This window comes from Scyliorhinus canicula, chromosome 5, assembly GCF_902713615.1.
Source record: "Scyliorhinus canicula chromosome 5, sScyCan1.1, whole genome shotgun sequence".
NCBI lineage: Eukaryota > Metazoa > Chordata > Chondrichthyes > Carcharhiniformes > Scyliorhinidae > Scyliorhinus > Scyliorhinus canicula.
In genome coordinates, this window is record NC_052150.1 from 125,683,681 (window position 1) to 125,700,441 (window position 16,761).

The 16,761-nt window shown below is 43.4% G+C and overlaps 1 protein-coding gene across 1 annotated transcript in view; it reads right to left on the reverse strand.

Annotated features, from left to right (window-relative positions):
- Positions 1-4,146: 4,146 nt before the first annotated feature.
- The window catches only part of galnt12 (UDP-N-acetyl-alpha-D-galactosamine:polypeptide N-acetylgalactosaminyltransferase 12), a 99,570-nt gene continuing 86,955 nt past the window's right edge, over positions 4,147-16,761 (reverse strand). The window contains exons 8-10 of the mRNA XM_038797584.1: positions 14,075-14,188; positions 8,518-8,673; positions 4,147-7,355 (exon numbers count right to left, since the gene is read on the reverse strand). Of these exons, the coding sequence (XP_038653512.1) occupies positions 7,215-7,355; positions 8,518-8,673; positions 14,075-14,188 (411 nt within the window). The 3' untranslated portion in view covers positions 4,147-7,214. The remainder of the gene's footprint in view (positions 7,356-8,517; positions 8,674-14,074; positions 14,189-16,761) is intronic.

The window sequence follows — 16,761 nt, forward strand, 5'->3', positions numbered from 1 at the left end:
CTGCACCCTCCCCGCTAGGGATTAAACACGCTGAGTGAGCAGGCAACTCACTACACAGAAAGCAGTCGAGACCAAAATGTTTTGTAATTTCAAGAAGGAATAAACAATAATAATTATTGTCACAAGTAGGCTTACATTAACACTGCAATAAAGTTACTGAGAAAAGCCCCTAATCGCCACATTCCGGCGCCTGTTCAGGTACACGGAGGGAGAATTCAGAATGTCCAAATTACCTAACAGCACGTCTTTCAGGACTTGTGGGAGGAAACCGGAGCATCCATTAAAAACCCATGCAAACACAGGGAGAACATGCAGACTCCACACAGACAGTGACCCAAGATGGAATCAAACCTGGGACCCTGGAGCTGTGAAGCAACAGTGCTAACCACTGTGCTACCGTGCTGCCTAAAAAGTCCGTGAGCCTGACGTGATTTGAACATGCAACGTTCTGATCTGGAATCAGACACGCTACCGTTGCGCCACAAGCCCATTGTTTAATTAGATATAGCTCTTGGGGTTAAAGGGGGTCAAGGGACATGGGGGGAGGCAGGATTAGGACATTGAACTTGATCAGCCATAATCATAATGAAGGGTAGAGCATGCTTGGAGGGTCAAATGACCTTTTCCTGTTTCTATTTTCTATGTACAATTCTTAAGGGGTTTGACAGGGTAAATGCTGAGAGGATGTTTCCCATCATGGGAGAATCTAGGACCAGAGGGCATAGTCTCAGGTTAAAAGGGGTGCCAATTTAAGATCGAGGCGAGGAGGAATTTCTTCACTCAGAGGATTGAGTATATTTGGAACGATTTGCCCTAGAGAACTGCGAGTGCATCATCCTGGTGTATATTTAAGGCTGAGATAGATTATTTATCATTAAAGACATCAAGTTATGGGGGGGGAAAGGGCAGGAAACTGGACATGAGGAATAGCAGATCAGCCATGATCCTATTGAGTGGCAGAGCAGGCTCGAGGGGCTGAACGGCCTACTCCTGTTCCTGGAGAGCTGCATGTCAGAGGTAGTCGCAGAGGACCAGACTGATTTTGTCAAGGGCAGCTAACGTCATGGGCCTGCTGAATGTGATAATGACCACATTCAGGGAGAGAACACGAGATACGATCATCTCCTTGGAAACAGAAAAGGCTTTCGGCAGTCGAGTGGAAGTACTTCAGAGGTACTGGCATAGTTTGGATTTGTGCCAGCATTCACCTCCTGGGTGAAACTACTGTACGATGCCCCCATGGCGAGCGTACGGACAAACAGCACCAGTTCTAGATACTTCCGGCTGCACAGAGACATGAGGCAGGGATGCCCACTGTCCCTGCTGCTGTTTGCCCTGGCAATCGAGCTACTGGCAATCACCCTCAGAGCGGCAAAGGGGTGGAGAGCAGAGTCTCGCTCTATGTGGATGACCTGGTCCTCTACACCTCAAACCCCTGGACCAGCATGCAAGGGATAATGAAACCCCTAAAGAGTTCAGAGCCTTCTCAGTTACAAGCTTAATCTGAGAAAGAGCAGGATCTTCCCTGTGAATCTGCAGGAGGGACTGAGCCGGGGGGACTGCTGTTTAAGCAGGCCCAGACCAAACTCCACTACCTGGGATCCAAACAAACGTGGTACCAAACGAGGCAACACTTTGACTATGATGGTTAGGGACATGTACACAGAAAATACAGTAGCGACCCTGGGGAAACTCATTGAGAGGTTCCAGTTACCAAGAGGAAACACCCAGAGATACATTCAGGTCAAAAACCTCCTCTGCGAGTAAACAACATGCACCCAAGATACCAGGACACTCGTTAGGACAACTGCTGGACGCGGGAGACCTAGGGGAGGGAAGCTGAGCAGACATGCTATACAGGTGACTGCTGGAGGTGGTGTGCTCCTCCCGCCCCCCCCCCCCCCCCCCGCCCCCCGACGAGACGAGGAAAAAAATAGGAGGAACCACAGCCATGATTGGACACGGATCCACAAATTAAACCTGACATGTCTGGTGGAGGAAGTCACAAAGGACCTGCAGATGTGGGGCCCACTCCCACTCTCCTTCCCAGGGAGAATACAGGCAATCAAAATTAATATGCTTCCCAGGTTCCTCTTCAGTTCCCTCCCGATCTACATCCCCAGGCCTTTTAAAAAAAAAACATTATATTGAGGTTCTTTTTGTATAGTGACAAAACAAAATAAACAATATACATGAAACCATAAACACATAAGCCATTTAACTCTCTTACAGGTCCCACCCTTATTGACCCCCTACTCTAATACTCTCCTCCCCCCCCCCCCCCCCCCCCCCCCCCGCCATCTACTGAAGATTAATTTCCCGCAAAGAACTCGATAAACGGTTGCACACCTCCCGGCGAACCCCTAACAGTGACCCTCTCAAGGCGAACTTGATTTTCTACAAACAGAGAAAGCTAGCCATGTCCGATAGCCAGTGTCTCCGACTTCGGGGCTTTGAGTCCCTCCAATGCTAATAGTATCCGTCTCCGGGCTACCAGGGGAAGCAAAGGCCAGAACATCTGCCTCTTTCTCCTCCTGGATTCCCTGGTCTTCTGACACCCAAACCCAGGCCTTTTTCAACACAGCTGACCAGCTAATCTTGACATTTGTGCACCTGTGTGTATGTTTTGGGCTCGGCAAGACATGTACATGGGCGAGACAGTAGTGACCATGGGGGAACTCATGGAGAGGTTCAGATACCAAGAGGAAATGACCAGAGATACATTCAAGTCAAAAACCTTTTCCGCAAAGAAACAACGACGTACCCCCAGCTATCAGGAGACTCGTTAGAAGAACTGTTGGACGCGAGCAACCTCGGGGAGGGAAGCTGTGCAGACATGTACAGGCGACTGTTGAAGCAGGCAAATTGCCCCTGGATGAGACAAGGAAAAATTAGGAGGAGGAACTAGGTAGAGAGATAGGGTGCGAACTCTGGATCGAAACACTGCACACGGCAAACTTCACCTCCACATGCGCAGGGCTGAGCCTAACGCAGCTGAAAGTGGTGCATAGAGCACATCTAACCAGAACATGAATGAATGGATTCTTCCAGGAGATGGAGGACAAGTGCGAACAGTGCCAAGGAGGCAGGCTAATTACACCCACATGTTTTGGGCTTGCCCCAGACTTGTTGGGTATTGGATGACCTTCTTTGAGGTCATGCCCAAGGTTGTGGGAATGAGGGTGGAGCCGTGCCCAAAGGTGGATGTCTTCAAGGCATCAGATCAGCCGGAACTCTTCATGGGGTGGGGGCTGACGCCCCTAGCCTTTGCCAATCTGATCACTCGCCGGAGAATCCTGCTCAACTGGCTATTGGCAGCACCACCCAAAGCTACAGACTGGCTGTTTGACCTGGCAGAACTTCAGGCTGGAGAAAACAAAATTCGGCATCCACGTTTCGGAAGAAGGCTTCCAGGATGTGGAAGGATTGTTTCAAGACCTGCTCGTAGCCAGCAACCAGTAAAGGAGTGTGTGTATGTGTGTGTGGGGGGGGGCAATCGGAGAGAAGGAGACATGGCGAGTCACAGAAGAGGGAAAAGGAGCGGGGAGGAGGGGCCAGTGCACGCAAAAGGAATGTGAGGGACAAGCAGGCAGGGACAAAGTCGCAAGGGACTGGTCCGAGGGCAAGCTAAGGCACAAACCAAATTGGATATAAATGCCTGTAAATACGTTGTTTTGACACAGACTAGGGGCAAAGTAAATATATATGCTAACTAAAGGGGGGGTCACGGCTACAGTTGTTGTGAAGATGCTCGCCAATTAACACTGGTGCTGGTTCTTGCACGGTTTTGCAATTTATAAATTGTTGGATATAAAATATGAAAACTCAATAAAAACATTTTCAAAAAGATTGTTCATATTACCAGTAATCCAAACATACTGTAAGTACCTAATCTCTATGTGCCACTATTTTCCCATATCGCTCTCATTTAACCATCTGTCTAACCTATATGAAATATTGATACAGTTCCTGCTTCAATCATTAACTCTATGCTTCTGTAGCCCCACAACTCTAACTGTAAGGAAGTCTGCAATGTACAGGTCCTACCACCTCACAGTACTGCACCACGGTCTTAAATGGTGTACAGATCCATCATTGCATCCCGATAAATCACCACCAGGTCCAAGGAAAAAATGGAGCTTACGCTTTTAAAGGTTGTGATTTGCAGTTTCCTGCATTAATTTTATTGCTGAAGAAAATGGTGAGATACAATTGTGCACATTTTGCAAATTTATGCCCATAATTCTCATATAAAAATACTAACAGACATTCCTGAAAGTATTGGCAATTGCTTTTGCAATCTGAAAGATAATATTTTATTTAAAAAATTAGAGTATGTTCAATGTTCAAATCAGTTGGATGGAGAATCCTCAGAGAAAGAGCATTGTCTGAAATCTGTAAGACCAACACCTGTAGAGCACCTGAATGTGCTTGCAACTGCACTCTCAAAATCTTATTGAAAAATCCATCAGACGTTCATCTTATAAAAATCAACAGCAATCAATCCATTATTTCTCTCCCAGCTGCATTTAAACTTTAGTCAGCCCGCCAGCGAGCAAGCAACTGGAGAAAGAAAAATAAATATCCTCCATTTTCATTGGGGCTAGGACATCTCTGGGCAACAGAACAACATACAATTCAACCTCTGCAAGAGGCTGTGCATTCTTTTGGTTGAGACTCAGGCTAGACGCAGTATCTACTGCTGGAGAGTAACAATGCTGTGGCAATTTATAGAACAGATTGATTATAAAATGGTATTCAGTAAAAAAGATATGCACCAAAGCTCGAAAAAATACAAATCCTCACACATTCAAATTCACATCCAAAACAGGAAATTCTGTAAACATTTGCAGTCACAACCCAGCTATTCAAGACCAAGTGTAATTTTAATGCCAACATGACTGTTTGGCAGTAGCAAATGAAAAATTTTACAATCTTTCACTTAATTTTAAGTTTTTAAAACTGCTGCACAAAGATATGTCAATATAAGAACAGAGTAGATTTAAACAAAATACAAGATCCCTCAACAAGCTGGTTAAAAAAAAATCAAATATTACACATTATGGAAGCCCAAGAGATAATTATTTTTTATAAGTCAATAAAGCACGATATCACAGTGATTTGATACCTGGATCAATTAATATCTAACAAAAGCAATTATCTAAAACGGTTTAGTACATTCTCCAGCATTCAGGATGCAGTCAATATTATGTCCAAGTTAAGTTCAGAAGACGAGGTCCGTTCAGCCCATCCTCCCACAGACTCTATATTGCTACGGTTTGGTAAACAAGTCTTTTCATACACATATGCAGCATTTGTAAATTCTCTAAACATTTTTGGCTACTTAGTTCATTTGAAGTCGTTGGGAAAGAAAACAGCACATATTTTCTACACTTACTATGAGATTAACAGTAACCCTCATAACATTTTGCAATTAGAGTGCAAAAATAGAGCTCCTTCAAATTTTGTATCAAAATAAAAAGCATCTCCTGTATTCAAATGAGTCATTGCACATTTTTACTAGTGACATATGATATTACAGCGCCATATGGAGTGAGTCAACATACATTAACCTAAAAGGAGAGAATGTGAAATCAGTTGTTTTATTTCTTACAAATCCACACTAAATTATTGATTTGAAACATTTTAAATTGATTCTCATCAAGCTGAAGCACATTTACCATCCCACACCCATAGAATTATTTAGGATGGCAAAGCTTGAGCTTTCCCAGGCCTTAGTTTCAAACCCACTGCTGATGCTTTTGCCACAAATGCACACCGATACAGTTCACTTGAAATCAAAGATGAATGGATTTCTCTCAAGTCCTCATTTCACACCTCATTTAGGCTGGGATGTATGTTTTCAGGACAAAAAAGGGTTTCACCTTTGCAGTTGTGTCAATGGTCTCAGTGGCAGTGTTTTCACCTATGAGTCAGACGGTTATGGTTTCATTCCAGGGATTTGAGCAGATAATCCAGACTGGCAGTTCAGCATAGTACTGAGTGAATGCTTCATGTTTGAGGTGCTGCCCTTCAGATATTAAACTTAGCCCCATCTACCTATGCAAGTGGATGTCAAAGATCCCAAGGCACTATTTTAAGAAGAACAAAGGAAGTTTTTCAGAGTTCAGGTCAACCATTAACCTTTAACTAGTACTGCCAAAATAGATGAGCAAGGAGTTTATCTCACGGTCTGTAAAACAACAGTGACTCCACTTCATGTGTTTATGGTATGGTTAGTGGTAGTGTTCGTAAAACATTTATTTTTCACTGAGCCAATGAAACCAGGTTAAGAGTTTACAGAGCTCTGTCTGATTTTATGGACTTGATACAAGACCTCAGTTTACTCTTCATATTCTACACTCATGGTGCAAAAATTCAAATCTCTTCACACAGCTCAAAGCCAGAATGAGGGAACAAAGGTCTCAGTTTCAGCTGCAAACTTAAGATAGCCTCTCGCCTCCTGCCCTTTTTAAACCTTATTGATATTTCCATGATATTTCTACTGTTGAAAGTCATCTGTTTAAATAAATATTACAAGAACAACTTCTAAAACATGTCTTAGTTTCAAACTGATTTTGGGCATAGCTTCAATTTCACAACAGGTTGGAAAAAGTTGCATTTATGGAATTTTAAAAACTGGCACATAATATTACATAAAGTGCACTCAATCATGTTGATACCTCTTCCTTGTCCCCACCCAGCCGTGGCAAAAAAAAAAGTTATGTTCTATTAAATGAGTTGGACATCACAGTTTTGTCTCCTTTCACACAGCTGTAACATCATAGATCACGGGCTTCAAGATGGCAAAAAAGGACTTCTACAAAGTTCACTTTAGTTTCCAAATCACATAATTGCTTTAAAACCTTTCACCTGTCGTGTTGAAACCAGTAGATTCTTCATATATATTCAAAGAGACAAACAGTCAGTTTCTACCAGTTGCATAAGAAAATGATGCATTTAAATTAATTACCCTTTGGAAATTTAGAAAGATTTGTGTACGTTCAAGGCATTGTTAAAAATAAATTGCTCTCAGTGATAATATCAGTATATAAGATGCCACTATATTATACAAACTTTAAAAAACATTCAGAAATATTCTAAAAGAGACCATTCAAAGATGTGATACGATCATATAGTTCATTGGAAAACTCAGTAGTATTTTTGGTAATGGCATCTTTCTGAAGTTGTTAATGAATTTGAACACGAACATATCATTTTCTTTCTTGAAAGACCCATTTCTGGTGATCGATATCTGTACATGGCCGTAGTAATGGTCCTGGACGACCATTACTGAAAGCGTTGGGTACAGCCTGCAGACACATCTGCGATTGGACATGGTAGATCGAGCCATCCTTTGAAAACAAAAAAAATTTCAAACCAAAATTAATCTCAGAGACTAATTAAAATAGGGTTTGACTGAATGCAGTCCTATAATCTTGCCTTCAACTTCACACCCGCAATTGTCATAATCTTACCACAGAAATCGAAGGCCGCAATTCTCCCAAAGGGAGACAAAGTGCCGACGCCGGAGTGAAACCCGGAGTGTTTCACTCCGGCGTCGGAGGCCGCTCCTCGCCCCCTATTCTCCCACCCCCAGCAGGCGAGGAGCGGCGGCGCGTCAATCTCGGGCGGCGGGCCTCGACGCTTGCGTCAAAGCGGCGCCGCCTGAATGACTCGTCCGGCGGCACCTAAATGACGTCACCCGCGCATGCGCAGGTTGGCCGGCGCTTGCCGTCTTCCCCTCCGCTGCCCTGCAAGACATGTCGGAGTGATCTTGCGGGGCGGCGGAGGGAAAAGAGTGCGTCTTTCAGAGACACCGGCCCGACGATCGGTGGGCACCAATCGCGGGCCAGACCCCTCCTGAGCACCCCCCTGGTGCTCAATTCTCCCTCCGCCCCACACGCAGTGGTCGCGTACTGTTCACGCCGGCAGCTACGAGGTGTGGTTGGCGCCAGCATGAACCGGTCGTATTAGGCAGGCCGCTGGGCCCATCCGGGCCGGAGAATCGCCGCTCGACTGGAGCAGCGATTCTCCGAGCGGCCTGTTGCAAAATGCGACACGCCGTTTTGGGGGCGTGGGGGGGGGATTGGAGAATCGCGGTGCAGGTGCCAGGGCGGCGTAGCGTGATTCACCCGGCACTCCCGCGATTCTCCCACCCGGCGTGGGATCGGAGAATCGCGCCCGACGTCTATAACTGTATGTATTTCTTACAAGTTTTCAATATTGTACAAAAAATGAACAACTTCCTGTTTAAAGTGAATAGTCTTTCTCTTGGGAGTTTTTTTATATGTGACACTTGTAGTTTGAGTCTTTTGCACTCACGACAGACAGGCAGTTAATCTGTCATACTTAACACACATTATCGCAGCTAGTTGTCAGTTAGCAAAAATATGGATGTCTTGAAAATTAGAAAATATACACATCAACATTACCTTTGGAAGTGCATTATGAATAATTAGTTTTAAATGTATATGTATATTTTTTTAAAACACAATCATTTAGAATGCATCTTACCTCCTTAAAAATGAATTTCTGGTTTTCAGGCACAGGCCAATTATTCTCTCGGCAAAGGTACATTGTCAGATAGTCAGTTGCAGTATCTGCTCCAGCACAGGCCTCAGGTTGGCGAGCATTATAACGGATTTCATCGTGTGATGAGAATTCAAAAAACTAGAGGCACAACAAGAAATGTTAGCTGTTTAAAGAACATGAATGGAGTTAGAGCTTCATTTGTGATAATTTGGAGGTCACTGCAATGACTATCCAATCCTCTGCACATTGGAGAGCACTATTCTGGAATCTAAACTTTGGTCAATGATTCTTCTGCATTTTCTATCTTCTATCGAGTCCCTGTGACATGAAAATGATTCCAAAATTTTATTCTTTTGCCATTTTTAAAACACCGACTTTCTGCTGAACCTAAAATGATGGCTGATACAAAACAAATGCCCACACGACAGGGTTGTTGTTCTGGGAGCCAACACCAGGGGTTACTAGAACAAACTAATTCTTCTCTTAGCCTGTGGAATCTCACACCTTATTGTATAGACCCCCTTGTAATCAACAAAAGCAGAGAAAGTGCAAACAAACAAAGCTCCCCAATCTAAATTATCACGAGAGAGAGAGATCGAAACTTACTGTACCAGAAGAGATGCTAATGGCGACCTCATCTCTCTCCTAAGGAGGAACAATGGCATTCTGGCTAGTAGCACAGAAACAGATTATTAAGCTGCAAGTAACCATTAATGGGCCATGACCCCAATCCGATGGTCTTTTGGACAGTTTTAACATTACATTTTTGGCCTCAGTCTGCTATTTCACATCCAACTCGTGAACCACCAAGAAACAGACAGAACAGCCTGCTCCTTGAAGCCCATTTCTGCTGGAAGATTTCCTAAGATCACATGCAGAACCGACCCAGTCTGTGTACTTACTTCATCTATGGTATCAGCAACAACTGTATAGTGAACTCGACAACTCTGGTCTTCAGCCAGCTGAACTTGAGCTCTTACATGAAAGACTTCCTCATTGGACTGAGACTCTGGAAATCACGTGAACTAATATTCATTTCTGTGTTCTCGTACTGTTACTATTCTCCGCTTTGTGGGTGTATGTGCATGTGTCTGGAGGTGGTGGAAAGGGGAGTTGCGAACACTCCTGCCTTAGGTTTCAAATGTGGAATAAACTAATGGAAAGGGGAGTTGCGAACACTCCTGCCTTAGGTTTTAAATGTGGAATAAACTAACTTTCTGAGTTAATCAAAACACGAGTTTGCTGCAAGTTATTAGTAAACTGAATCAAACAAAACAAGGGTTTTGGAAAAAGATTCCACCACATTCTTTAAAAACATTCAAAAAAAATTCTGCTTACAGTCAATTAGCAAGAGGGGATAAGAGCACTTAGCCTGTCTCACTCCTGCCTCTAACACTTCATAAAAATAAACATGCATTGTAGTTCAGGAGTGTGAAATATTGGATACGATAAACACAAGGAGAGAAAGATTAACGGCATTAACATCCTTGAAAGTGGATAAACCATCAGGGCCTGATGAAATGTATCACAAGCTGTTAAAAGATATCAAGGAGGCAATATTAGATACTCTGACCAGCATTTGCAAATCCTCACCGGGGATTGATTGCATAGGACTGCTAAGGTTGTACCTTTGTTTTAAAATGGAGTGAGGAATAGGCCAAATAATTACAGGGCAGTCAGTGGGCAAATTATTCAAATCAATTCAGAGACAAATTAAACTCACTTAGAAAGCATGGGGTAATCAAGGACTGTCAACATCGATTGACTAATTTTTTGAGGTAACAAAGAGGATTGATGAGGGTAGTGTAATTTATTGGTCTACATAAATTTTTAGCAAGGCCTTTTGACAAGGTCCCACATGGCAGACTGGTTAAAAATAAAAGTTCATGGGATCCAGGGCAATGCAGTAAACTGGATACAAAATTGGCTCTGTGGCAGGAAACACAAAGTAATGGTTGACAGGTGCTTTTTCAATTAGTAAGTTGGGCAGGAGGACTGGGCAGAAAAGTGGCAAATGGAATTTAATCCAAAGAAGTGGAGGTCAAACAAGGCAAAGGAATATTAAATAAATTGGAGGATACCGAGAGGTTTAGAGGAAGTGGGAGACCTCAGAGTGCATGTCCACATATCCCTGGACTGGTGATACGAAGGCATATGGAATTCTTTCCTTTATTAGCGGAATACAAGGATATTAGGATCTGCTGAAAACAACTTGAGCATTTTAAAAATTCTTTCAAGGGATATGGGCATCACTGGCAAAGCCAGCATTTGTTGCCTATCCCTAATTGCCCTTGAACTGAGTGGCTTGCTAGGCCATTTCAGAGGGCAGGTAAGCATCAACCACATTACTGTAGGTCTGCAGTCACATGAAAGCCAGACCAGGTAAGCATGACAGATTTTCTCCCCTAAAGGATAGGATGGATTTTTACAATTGATGACAGCAGCATGATCTAGCTTAATAGTCCAGATTTCAATTGAATTTCAATTCCACCAGCTGCAATGGTGAGATTTGAACCCAGGACCCCAGGGCCTAGGCATCTGGATTACTAGTCCAGTGACATTATCATTGCACCATCATCGCCCCTTGCATGCAGCTCTGGTCACCTCATTAGAGGGTGGATGCAATTGTACTAGAGAGGGTACAGAGGAATTTACAAGGATGTTGCCAAGACTGGGAAATTGCAGCTGTGAGAAAAGATTAGATAGGCTGGGATATTCTTCTTGGAACAAAGGAGGCCGAGGGGGATATTTGATTGAGGTGTACAAGGTTGTGAAGAGTCTGGATAAAGTGGAATAGGACAAATGAATTCCCTTAGCAGGGAGGTCGATGATTAGAAGATAGATTTAAAGTGATAGGTAGAAGGATTAGAGGGAAGTTGAGGAAATATTATTTTCACCCAGGAGGTAGGGGTCTGAAACTTACGAATTGTGAAGTAGAGGCAGAAACCCTCAACTCATTAATAGATGCCCAGATATGCATCTGAAGTCTCCTACCTCCAAGGTTATGGATCAAGTGCTGGAAAATGGGATTAGGCTGGCTGGCTCATTATTTTGGCAGCACAGACAGAGTGGCCTCCTCCCGTGCTGTAAATCTTTCCACATTTTACAAATTATTGTGAGAATGTAAGAAGAGTGCGATGGATTGGTAGGATGCAAATTTCTCCTTAGGAGAGAGCGAGCATGGACATGGTGGGCCAAATGGCTTTATTTTGTGCTGTAAGCATTTTATGACATTATGCTTCCAAAGTGAAACAAAGGGTCATGTATCATGTTTGTTGAATTCACTTGTTAGATTATAACAAAATATTCAAAAGAATGCTACATGAATATAGAATTGGCTCAAGCTGGAGTGGTAATAAGAGGAATCCAATTGTGGAGAAGGTGGTTTGAATCCTACTAAAAGACCTGAAGATCAGGGTAAAGTGGCGAGTACAGACAGGTCTTGATGCATTACAATGTAAACCCAATCACCGCAATCTGCATTACTATGAATTAAAGTTTCAGAATAGTGGAAAAGCAATTCCTATAAATTTCATAAACACCTCTGGAAGCTATCATTAATGGGGTGTCTGATTTCCAATATGGAAAGGAGAACAATTCTAATTTAAAGCATTTGTTCCTTCTCAAAAGAATTATACAAGAGAATGCATTTTCTGTCGAAGGGGAAACGATTTACCTTATTTGGGGCAGAAATTGCTGTCGTGAGACTGATCAGATCAGAATTCCCAGCTCATAATAGTCAATAAGGAATGATTATAAAACACTTCATATCCGTTTTCAGAGTGTTGGAAGTGGAAAAAATGTCAACAATACAAGGGAACAGGAGCAATACAAGGGAACAGGAGCAGAAGTTAGTTTTCAGTCATACAAGTAATAAAAGAGAAAATAATGAGATTTACGATAAATAAATCCCCAGAACTGGTTTTCACCCAAAGTACTGAAATAAATTGGTGTAGAAATTGAAAGAACATTTATCACAACTTTCCAAAGTTCGCCAGATTCAGGAAACGTGCCTTTAATTGGATTGGAAAATTGCAAATGTTACATTATTCAAGAATGGAGCGGATGGAGAACCCAGGTAATTATAGACCTACCAGTTTAATATGAACTGTAGAGAAGTTAACGGAATGAATCAGAGACTGAGCATGTGGACAAATATGAGTTGATAAAAGTCAGCATGGATATGTAAAAAGGTCATATCTGACCAATCTTTTTTTTTTAAATAAATTTAGATTATCCAATTATTTTTTCCAATTAAGGGGCAATTTAGCGTGGCCAATCCACCTACTCTGCACATTTTTGGGTTGTGGGGGCGAAACCCACGCAGACACGGGGAGAATGTGCAAACTCCACACGGACAGTGACCCAGAGCCGGGATCGAACCTGGGACCTCAGCGCCGTGAGGCGGTTGTGCTAACCACTAGGCCACCGTGCTGCCCGTTATCTGACCAATCTAGCTGAATTTTTCTAGATGTTTTCTATATGGATATCCAGAAGACATATGAGCAGCTTCTGCACAACAGATTAACAGAAATGACATGGTTGTGAATTGGTTGGGAAATCGGAAGCAAAATGTAGCGATAAACAGAATGTACTCTGGTTGTTGGAATGCGACAGGAAGTGCTCCCCAAGGATCTGACAAGCGATACAGGATAGATTTCATCCATGAATCAAGGGATAGCCAATAAAAGATTATTCAAGCACTGGGAAGTAAACCTAAGGTACCACGCATACAGAATTCTGAAGCCTGCACCCGCTCTGCCACAACACCCACCTATCCATCATTCCCATCCTAACTGAATCCCAATTTCTTCCAATGCCTCAAATTAAAAATGCCCATTCCTCTATTCAGTCCTTCCTTGCCCTACTTTTCCCGAGCTGTCTCTAAAACAATCTGCAGAGCTTCAATTAAAAAAAAAATAATCCCCAATTACGTCCACTTATATAAAAGGTGGCAATGCTTGCTGAAATTCCAGTATAAAGACAGTCATCCAGGACCCTCTTTGTTGACAAATCTTCATGTGTGCCCTCACAAAGGACACTGACTGACGATTCAACATTGAAGGGCATCACAACCGAGTTTGATCAACTCACTGGATATTGATGCATGCGTGTGCACTTTCCAGGAGCAACACAATATATTATCAGGGGTGTAACTCTCAAATGGCCAACACTCCAAGGGATGACAAAGAAACCACTTCAAAGACACTCTGAAACGCTTCTTCAGGTACAGTGGCTTTGGCCTTAATGACTGGGAAGAGCTTGCTACCAAATTCTCAGAATGAGAATAACTTGTCCATGAAGTTGCAAGCTTGAGGCCCAACCCCTTAATGATAAGGCTGGGCAGTGGCAGAGAAGGAAAGAAAAGGAAGCAAATCCTGCACTTCAGATGCCACCATGCCATGGCTCATGCTGACTCATGTGTTGTCCATGGTAAAATCAAGCAACCCTGAGCAGATGTCATCCTTGAATGGAGGAATAGCCAACCTGGCAATATGAGTCAAACACTGGTACACAAGCAAAATAAGCCATCACATACCTGATTTTGGCCCATGCCATGGCACTGATACAAGATGACTTTTTCTCCTGCAACATTGTGCTCGCTTGGTGGATTGTAATCAAAGCAGTGGTCCACCATCCCCTTGTTCTTTAACTGAAGAAAACAAACAGAAGGGTGGATATTAGGTTATATTGCTGTAGACAGACAGTAAAGTGCAGCTCCCTATTCAAGTCTGAAAACTGAATTATAGCATTTTTAAAGAAAAGCAAAACTATAATGTTCTTAGTCAAATTGGTGTTACATTAGCCCAAACCAACCTCAGTTGGAACTATATAATGAAAAATGTATTTGATGTCGGTAATTGCGCTTTCCACCATCCAAAGATGATAATAATAATGGTAAAAGGCAGAATATTCCTTAACGTGTTCACAGGATAAGGGTTTCTTGAGATCATAGTGAAAAGACATTTCAGCCAATATCCTCAAGTAGCAATTTTAAGCTCGTATTTCCTCATAAATGCAATGAAAAAGTCAGAAAGGGGACATTTTCCCTACAAATTTAAAATGGAAAATGCTGTCTGAAGCAGCTGCTTTCCCTACTTTACCATCCAACTTCCTATCGCGAGCAAGACAAGAGAGAGAAGGGAACAAATGAAAGAAAATTAACATAGGAACTGTATTAGACCATTTAGTCCCTCAAGCCTCTTCCCCCTTCACTTAGATGATGGCTGATATGTGACCTAACTCCATATATCCACCTGCTTGTGTCCCACATCTTGATATTTTAAAAGTCCATCAATCTCCATTTTAAAATAAACAATTGATCCAGCATCAACTGACATGTAAAAGAGAGCTCCCACTCTCCCACCCTTGGTGTAAAGTGTTTCCTAATATCACTCCGCAAAGGTTATCTGCTCAGCAGTTTCTCCATTCTTTTGAAATCATATGCATTCTAAAGACGTACAATAGGGCCTGACCTAATCTACTTCTGTGAAGAATACAAAACCACCAGAATTCAGAGTAGGAATAGGCCATTTACAGTTTGCTCTGCCATTTGGTAAGATCATGCCTTATTTGATTGTGATCTCAACTTCACTTTCCTGTCTGCCCCCCATAACCTTCAACTCCCTTGATGATCTAAAAATCTATCTAGCTCAGCTTTGAAAATATTCAATAACACAGCCTCTGGGGAAGAGAATTCCATGGTCCAACAACTAGAAGAAAATAAATTCTCCTTAGCTCAGCCTTAAATGGGGGACCACTATTTTTTAAACTGTGCCTCCTTCATCTAAACACCCCACAAGGGGAAACATCCTCTCAAGTCCCTCCATCAAGTCGCTGAGGATCTTACATGTTTCAAGAAAATCACCTCATTTTTCTAAACTCCAATTGGCACCAAAAGGACAGAAGACCTCCCCAAACCAACCCGTCATCAATCACAGTGCCAGCTAGAAGGCCGAGGAACTAGAACCCAGCCGAAAGAGCAGCAAAAGTGAGGAGAGGCAAATTTCAGCCTCCGAGCAAGGAAGCCTGTGTGGCGGCACGGAACCAGTGTCGGCCGACCCCACAGAACATCCAGTGCAGACGCAGACGCTGATGGAAAAAATTATGGGTTTCAGTACCTCCGAGCTCCAGAAACACAGGGAGGCAATGAAGGAGGACCTCATGGTGGCCATGGGGGTATCAGTCGAGGTCACACCTGCTCCATGAAGGAGGCGGTGGTGGAGCAAAATAGAGCGGAGGCAACAAGGCGAGATCTCGAAAAAGCTGTCACAAATCAAGGTGACCGGATCACGGCAGTCAAAGACAAGGTGATGAGGCTGGTCAGAACTCAGACCTTAGAAAGGGCTGAGAGAAAAAGGTCGATGACCAAGAGAACAGATCGCGCCGGCAAAACCCGTGGATCGTGGGACTGCCGGATGGCACGAAGGGAAGGAATCCCATGGAGTATGTAGTAGCGATGCTTGGGAAGCTAGTCAGTCACGAGGGTTTCACCAAGCACACAGGTCACTCTGGCAGTGGCCCAAAGCTGGGGAACCACAGCGGGTGATGAGTGCGAGGCTCCGCAGGGACCAGGACAAAGAGCAGATCCTGAGGTAGACAAAAAACACGAAGACGTGCAAGTGGGAAGGACATTCCATCCGCTTGCATCAGGATATTGGAGCAGACCTGGCTAACTGCCGGGCAGAATTTAATGGCACCAAATCCATACAGTTAAAGAACAAAGGTGCGGTTTGGCATGCTATATCCCGCCAAATTATAGGTCATCTAGTAGGGCAATAAGTACTACATCGACTATTCAATAACACAGCCTCACTGCTCTCTGGGGAAGAGAATTCCATGGTCCAACAACTAGAAGAAAATAAATTCTCCTTAGCTCAGCCTTAAATGGGGGACCGCTAACAGTTGAAGGTTATGGGAGGAGGCCAACAAGTTTGTTCAGAAAAATGAACTGGGGAAGCAGCTGTAAAAGGCAACGATCTAAATGCGGGCTTTAAAGATTCAAAAGTGGCAGGGGCAAACACACCAGGGGTTGTGGGTGGGGTAGAAGAGAATTGGACAGGGTTAAGAGCAGGGAACCCGGTTGTTGGGGGGAGCCGCTACTGAACAGGCTGGTGTACTGAGATAAAGAGGAGCAGCTGCAGTGCATCTCCCAGGAGGGAGAGAGCGTCTGGCAGGAGGTGGAGGGGAAAACAAAGTTTCAGGGGAAAACAAAGAGCAAGAAGG